General features: G+C 34.2%; 3 protein-coding genes across 3 annotated transcripts in view; 1 reads left to right on the top strand and 2 right to left on the bottom strand.

The window, feature by feature from the left end:
- LOC111461646 (40S ribosomal protein S30) overlaps positions 1 to 166 on the bottom strand; it is a 1,036-nt gene extending 870 nt beyond the window's left edge. The window contains exon 1 of the mRNA XM_023105245.1: positions 83 to 166. Within this exon, the coding sequence (XP_022961013.1) occupies positions 83 to 86 (4 nt within the window). The 5' untranslated portion in view covers positions 87 to 166. The remainder of the gene's footprint in view (positions 1 to 82) is intronic.
- Positions 167 to 1,829: 1,663 nt separating this feature from the next.
- On the top strand, positions 1,830 to 3,724 carry LOC111461362 (inositol oxygenase 2-like). The gene is made up of 9 exons (XM_023104866.1): positions 1,830 to 1,983; positions 2,076 to 2,501; positions 2,576 to 2,635; positions 2,736 to 2,788; positions 2,872 to 2,994; positions 3,089 to 3,158; positions 3,238 to 3,316; positions 3,398 to 3,479; positions 3,568 to 3,724. The coding sequence occupies exons 1-9, from the start codon at positions 1,953 to 1,955 to the stop codon at positions 3,592 to 3,594; spliced, it is 951 nt and encodes a 316-aa protein (XP_022960634.1). The 5' UTR covers positions 1,830 to 1,952; the 3' UTR covers positions 3,595 to 3,724.
- A 1,012-nt stretch (positions 3,725 to 4,736) lies between these two features.
- On the bottom strand, positions 4,737 to 7,267 carry LOC111461350 (AP-4 complex subunit sigma). Its single transcript, XM_023104846.1, has 4 exons — positions 7,016 to 7,267; positions 5,971 to 6,057; positions 5,246 to 5,314; positions 4,737 to 5,041 (listed from the first exon to the last, which is right to left on the bottom strand). Exons 1-4 carry the CDS (start codon positions 7,154 to 7,156, stop codon positions 4,907 to 4,909), a joined length of 432 nt encoding a protein of 143 aa, XP_022960614.1. The 5' UTR covers positions 7,157 to 7,267; the 3' UTR covers positions 4,737 to 4,906.
- Between the last annotated feature and the right edge of the window lie 13 nt (positions 7,268 to 7,280).

Raw genomic sequence — 7,280 nt, 5'->3', positions numbered from 1 at the left:
AAAAAAAAAAAAAAAAAAAAAAAAACTAAATACACTTTGAATGATCGAAAGTCGTCATATGACAAGTTAGGGTTTCGCTTACCCATGGCAGATTGCTTGCTTCGGTACCTTCCTGGTGCTTAACGTCCGATGACAAGCCGCAGAGGAGATTGCAATCAGGAGTTAGGGCTATGGTCGGATGAGATTATATAGACAATCAGAATAGGGCCAGCCAATGGACCAATACATTATAGACTTTGGGCCTACTCAATTGGGCCTATAAATGATAATGGGCCACATTTTGCAGTCAGATTTGGATTGGGCCTATAAATGATAATCGGCCACGTTTTGCAGTCAGATTTGGAAGATTTGGATTGGGCCTATAAATGGTAATGGGCCACGTTTTGCAGTCAGATTTGGAAGATTTGGATTGGGCCCATAAATGGTAATGGGCCACGTTTTGCAGTCAGATTTGGAAGATTTGGATTGGGCCTATAAATGGTAATGGGCCACGTTTTGCAGTCAGATTTGGAAGATTTTGATTGGGCCTATAAATGGTGATGGGCCACGTTTTGCAGTCAGATTGGAATTGGGCCTATAAATGGTAATGGGCCACGTTTTTGCAGTCAGATTGGGATTGGGCCTAACTTGATGGCTCTGTCCATCTTCAACCCGACAAATACCTAAATTTAAATAGCCCAACTTGAAAAGGGCTAAAAGCATTAGACTTCATAAAATAAAAAGACGAAAATACCCCTGGTGTAGGTTTTCCACTTTAGATTCAATTAAAAAGCTAAAATAATAATAAATAAATAAATAAATAAATTTGAGTGTAGAGAGGTGATATAAATAATAAACAATATTATTTACATCTATAACTTTTTATAACATATGAAGTATTTCCATTTAAATATATTTTAAATGTAATAATTCATTTATTATTTTTACTTTAATAAAATAAAATAAAATAAATCGATGCATAAACAAATAAAATAATAATGTACAAAATACGATAAAGATAGAGGCCTCGAGAAAATCTCTAGAAATATCTTTATTAATTTATTTTTCAACTAATAAACAGATATTTAATAAAAAAAATTAAAGGATGAATGAATATTTACAATTTTTTTTTTTTTTTTTTATTGACAGAAAAAAACGACTGGGCATAGATAAGGTCGGTCGGTATTTTTGCACATAAATATCTACCTTGAAAGTTGACATTTAACAAGTTGATAAAAAATAATTAGAAATGAGGTGGCAAAATCCAGGCCGTCGATTGAAAGCTCCAAGAATGTAGTCAATCGAACAGCTAGGAAAGCTGGCCAATTAGCAGAATACAGCTCAGCAACTAGTTTTATAAGAAGAAGGTCAAACAAGATTACTCAGCAATGAGTAGATGTCGCGTCAAAGCGTATGATTTCTGTTACTGTTCCCAGGCTAATCCGATATGTATCCACGTATTGCTGACTCATCCTTTCCCTTTCAATTTCTTGTTTTGCAGTTCAGGACATTCCAACAGTTTTTTTTTTTTAAATAAAAAAAGTGAAAAATTACTCAATTTCATTATTTCATAACTTTATTTTTTTATTTTTATTTTAAACCACGGTAAAAAAAATATAAAACCAAGATTTTGGATACTTAATCCTACCGTAAATATGGTCGAGAATCAACCACGATCTTGGAGTGAAGATTGTTTCAAGACGGTTTTTAGGATGTACTCATTGTCTTTGTGCTTCATGATCGATCATCTAACCATATTTTGACACCATAAATTAAAAAAATAATAATATCTTGAAAATAAGGACAAAAGAAAATAGAAAAAAAAATTGTTTACATTTAAGGACTCCAAAAGTTTCAAATTGTCATGGAAAGGACAGCTTGGTGAGTATAAAGAAACCCCCTCCACCAATTCTCCTCACACCGAATCTCATTCATATTCCGTTCTTTTGGATTCTTTGATTCTTGTGAAGAACATGACGATCCTCATCGAGCAGCCTCGCTTTGGTAACATCTTCTTGTTCTTCACCATTTAGTTTTCATAAACATTTGAATTTTCAGCGAATTCTTGAGGGTTCTAAATGTTCTTGTATTTGCAGAAGTGGAAGAGAAGAAGGTTGGCATTACAGAGCTGAATGAATTGGTGTTGGACGGTGGATTTGTGGTACCAAATGAAACGGCGGCGGCGGAGGAGGGATTTGTAGCACTGGAAATGAATGCGTTCGGGCATTCTTTCAGAGATTACGAAGCGGAAAGCGAGAGGCAAAAGGGTGTGGAGGAATTTTATAAACAGAATCATATTCATCAAACGTACGATTACGTTAAGAAGATGAGAGAAACGTACAAGAAAATGGATCGAGTGGAAATGAGTATCTGGGAATGCTGTGAGCTTCTGAACGATGTGGTTGATGATAGCGATCCTGATTTGGATGAACCCCAAATTCAGCATTTGTTGCAGACTGCTGAAGCCATTCGAAAGGATTATCCTGATGAAGATTGGCTGCATTTGACTGCGCTCATCCATGGTATTATATCATCAAATTCCCTTCGACTCTGTTTTCTCTCTGTTTCACTCTGTAACGATATGCTCTGTTTTTAGATCTTGGAAAAGTGCTTCTTCTTCCCAGCTTTGGTGGGCTTCCTCAATGGGCTGTTGTGGGTAAGAACAAACAACAAAACCCCATAATTTTTCTATCATTTTCTTCCCAAATAAACAAACACAACACTCAAATCCATCTTCCCCTGTTTTGTTCTTGCAGGTGATACACACCCTCTTGGCTGCGCTTTTGATAGCTCCATTGTTCATCACAAGGTAGTTCATAATTCTGTAAATTCGAGATTTCATTCCATTAAATTACGAACAATAAAACTAATTTATTTGGGTTTTGATTTCAGTATTTCAAGGAGAATCCTGACTCAGAGAATCCAGCTTATAACACCAAAAATGGAATTTACACCGAAGGCTGCGGACTTGACAATGTCATGATATCATGGGGCCATGATGATTATATGTATTTGGTACCAATTCCATTCCATTTGCTCCTTTTCTGGTAAAGCTTGGATTTTCGAAGCTCTGTTTGTTTAACAATGGTTTCTTATGTAAATTTTGCAGGTGGCTAAAGAAAATGGCTCCACTTTACCTTCGGCTGGGTTGTTCATAATCAGATACCATTCCTTTTATCGTAAGCAAATAAGATTCAAAATTAAAATTTTGAATTTTGGGTGATGAATTGAAACTAAAAAGAATTCATTTTCCTGCAGCCTTACATAAAGCAGGAGCTTACAAACACCTAATGAATGAGGAGGATGCCCAGAATTTGAAGTGGCTCCATATATTCAAGTAATTATTTAAAAAAGTTACTGTTTTAATCCAAGATAATTGGAGTGATTATGAACTAATTATATATTTATGGAATTTCAGCAAGTATGATCTCTACAGTAAGAGCAAAGAACTTATTGACGTGGAAAAAGTTAAACCATATTATGTTTCCCTAATTAACAAGGTAAATCCTGTGCCTTTTTTTTTATTTATTTTTTATTTATTTTCAAATATTTTGGGGATTAAATTGTGTAAATTATTGGGATTTGCAGTACTTCCCGGAAAAGCTCCGATGGTGACCAGATATAATTAACGATGACTATCGCCGGCCGGCGACGGATGACACATTTGAATGAATAAGCTTAATTTTTCTTGTATTATTATCTCATTTGTCCACATTAAATGAGTTTTTTCTTTTCTTTTTTTTTTTTTTTTTTTTTTTTTTTTTTTTTTTTTTTTTTTTTTTTTTTTTTTTTTTTTTTTTTTTTTTTTCTCTTTCTTTTTTTCCTTAAATGTAATGGAAAAAAATTGCGTCTTGCAAAAGCAAATTAAAATTTTAATTGTTTTTGTTCTCCCATGTGTTTGACCGTATCAGAGTTGGTAAGTTATGATTAATTATTATATAAAAAGATTAAGAATATTATTGTTATGATCTAAGACCTAAGTACTAATTTCATTCAATATTTGACCCATTTAATTTATTAAATGATATATTATATTTTAATGTGAAATCAAATTTTAATTTTTATAATGACATAGACTAAATTATAAGTTTCTTAAATTAGGAATAAAATTACAATTTGAGTATGATTAAAGATGAAAATGAAAGCTTGTTTAATGTTATAAAATATATAAATGATGTCGTTTAATTAATCAACTTTTTAAATATCTAAGTTGGATATAATATTAGAAAGAGCAATGGTGAAATTCAAAAAATTATAGCATTATTATTATTTTTATTCATATGAGTGATTATTCTAAGTTGGATATCCATTACTAAAGTTATTAGACGAAAAAATGAAAAAAAAAAGAAAAAAAAAAGAATAGTTATCAACTGAAAAATGAACACAAAAAAAAAAAAAAAAAACAAAAATAAATTTGTAACGTGAAGAACAGCCTCCTAAAAGTCTTAATGAATATCTAAATTTTTAGTCGTAACGAAAAAAATGAACAAAGATAAGTTATTTACTGAGAAAATGAACAAAAATTCATTCCCATCGTGAAGAATAGCCTCGTAAACGTCCTAACGAATTTCTAAATCTAGTCGAGCCTAAACCTATTCTCATCGACTTAAGAAGAATCGAATCTGATATTTCATAAATATATTATCAAAGATTGAAACCCTGGTATTAAAAATTGTATTATCAAATCACGAACCAAGCAGCCTAAAACCTAAAAGTTGTAAAATCAATTTGGGAAACTCTAAAAGTTGATGGATTAAGCTTCAATTGGCTTGGATTGATGTTGAGATCTATCACATGCATTTTACCAAGTGGCTGAACAGAGCACAATCAAATAAATTCATTAACATCAAGTCGATAGCTTTAATGGAGTACGTACAGTATAAGGACAGCCAAGATTTTGCACCAAACATTATAATTCGTAGATTTTTCATGATGATTTCTCCATCAGTTGTATTGGGGATAAAATGTTTGACTTGCTTGTTTCTACAATACACCCATTCATCACCATCTCTTCCAGCATGAAATGTGCTTTCTCAAGATGAAACATTATATCTAGCTCGCACTGCAAGTCAATCGGACAATTCAGTAAAATCCATGAAGGAAACATCATTCAGAACCCATAATCTCACATTTCTTTTGAACAAGAAACAGTTTTTTTCCGTTGATAGATGAAAAGGAAACTCGTCGAGAATATAAACTCCCAAAAGAAACGATAAGGCAAACGAAGTTCGGAAGACATAATCTCAGATCGAACACGAGGGCTTACCACATTCCCGAAATGGCGGTCCATGGTTTCAACCAACAGGTGAATGAATTCCAAAATTGCGAGTTCATTCTGCAACATTGGAATATCAAGAAATGGAAAGGAAATGTTTGAGAGAGGAATCAAAAGAAAACTTAACCAATCAAAGCATTTTATTAGAGCAGGTGCTAATATAGGAGCCATAGAAGCTCTCTGATACTGCCATCTAGAAGCTCTCTCATTGATATTCTGCAAGGATCCAACTTCCTTACTATTTGATTTGATAATAAGAGTAGGAAAACGATTACAAAATAGCCAAAACACCCAGCCTATTCGAAAGGGTTGTTAATCTCTCCCTAGAACACTGTTTTATTACAAAATGCTTCCTTACTACCTTCTACCCGAATATAAGCTGCTAATAAACCCTTCCCAAACACAGCAGCCAGAGATACACCTACGATGGACTACCGTACTACACATCCCGCTAACATCCATATACAACTATAGCTAACTTCGAGTATGTATTCACAACTGGGGGTCTAACATATTCATAGAAGTATGTAAGCACATGCATAATAGAAATGTGTGTTAAGCATATCTGATAAATTCCACAAAATGGGCCACAATAAACTTATTTCCTTCCGAAGCATATCGAGTTCCAAGATGGTATACTAATTATTTGCAGGCAAAAGGAAACTATCAGTGCATAAATTAATCATCGACAGTAGAAAATCTACAAAGTAACTCACCTCATCGTTGTCAACTCCAACCAGAAAAAATAGAGATGCATATCGCCTATATACAATCTTATAGTTGCGATGCTCGACAAAGGAACACTGTTCACAAAGAAAATATTATAAGTGAAGATAGATGCTAGATGCAATCAAAAACCGATAATTGCACTAAAATTGGCTAATCGGGGAGAGGACAAAAAATAGAACACATGTTAGGATTCCAAGAAAATATACGGACAGCACTAATATTCATATGTAGATTCCTAAATGTTGTGCACGATTAATCTTTTCAACTAAAGCAAGGAAAGAGCAGCAGCATACCCCTAGCAGGTAGAGAAGCAGAATAGATTATCACTTTATAACTAAAATGGCCATAAGACACGTGGTGTAATAGTCCAAATCCACTGCTAGTAGACATTGTCTTTTTTGGGTTTTCTCTTCCGAGCTTCCCCTCAAGGTTTTAAAACGCATCTACTAGGGAGAGGTTTCCACACCCTTAAGGTATTGTCCTCTTCGGGCTTTCCCTCAAGATTTTAAAACGCACCCATTAGAAAGAGGTTTCCGCACCCTTGTAAGGAATGCTTCGTTCCCCTCTCCGACCGACAGATAGCATAGGAATTGGCTTATCTGTTGCTTGTTAGTATTAACCAGGAAAACCTATATCGATTCTTTCCTTAACATTACTTCCTGCTGTTGTGAATTTTATTCCAGGGCAAGAAATGGATGATTAGACATCAAAGTATTTGGTGGTCATTGGCTTAAGAAACTTCCTATTATTCATCAGAGTAACTGAAAATCATACCGTAGACTTGCGTAAAATCATCACTAGCGTAAGAAACACTGGATAAATGCTGCATGTGCAAACAAACCACTATGAATGATAATTTTTACGGACAATACAATCAACATGTACCTAGGGCCAACTACAGCTGATTCTCCCCTAATTTGCATTCAATTTACAGATCAACAGAAATTCAAAAATAATTCATCGATTCACATGATACAGAGGAGAAATTCAGAGGTACTGGATTGAGATCTAGGTACGAGAATCCAAACTTACCTGTTGTTCGTTACGAGCGAGGCATTTGCGAACGATTTCACCCTCAAGAGCTCGACGTTCCTCGAGGGTAAGATTTTCGTAATACTGAGCGAGGCGGGTTTGGCCCTGCTTGTTCACCATCAGAATGAATCTGATCCCCATTTTGCCTTTCACAAACTCGATGAAACTCGCGCAGACGAAAAACAAAAGCCTAAATCGATCGCGCCAGGAAGAAAACTCGGGAATGTTATTTTATTTTTCGGAAAAAAAAAAAAAAAAAAAAAAA

This window comes from Cucurbita moschata, unplaced genomic scaffold, assembly GCF_002738365.1.
Source record: "Cucurbita moschata cultivar Rifu unplaced genomic scaffold, Cmos_1.0 Cmo_Scf00025, whole genome shotgun sequence".
Lineage (NCBI taxonomy): Eukaryota > Viridiplantae > Streptophyta > Magnoliopsida > Cucurbitales > Cucurbitaceae > Cucurbita > Cucurbita moschata.
Note: the sequence above shows the minus strand (reverse complement) of the source record. Positions and strands in the feature narration are given on the sequence as shown.

Bases quoted from the DNA above. Each gene is read 5' to 3' on its own strand.
- LOC111461362 (XM_023104866.1), top strand. From the start codon at position 1,953: ATGACGATCCTCATCGAGCAGCCTCGCTTTG. The intron at 2,789-2,871 runs GTAGTTCATAAT...TTTTGATTTCAG, and splicing joins GCTCCATTGTTCATCACAAG to TATTTCAAGGAGAATCCTGA. The intron at 3,317-3,397 runs GTAATTATTTAA...ATGGAATTTCAG, and splicing joins AAGTGGCTCCATATATTCAA to CAAGTATGATCTCTACAGTA.
- LOC111461350 (XM_023104846.1), bottom strand. From the start codon at position 7,156: ATGGGGATCAGATTCATTCTGATGGTGAACAAGCAGGGCCAAACCCGC. The intron at 5,315-5,970 runs GTGAGTTACTTT...CCAATGTTGCAG, and splicing joins TTGGAGTTGACAACGATGAG to AATGAACTCGCAATTTTGGA. The intron at 5,042-5,245 runs GTAAGCCCTCGT...ATTGACTTGCAG, and splicing joins ACCGCCATTTCGGGAATGTG to TGCGAGCTAGATATAATGTT.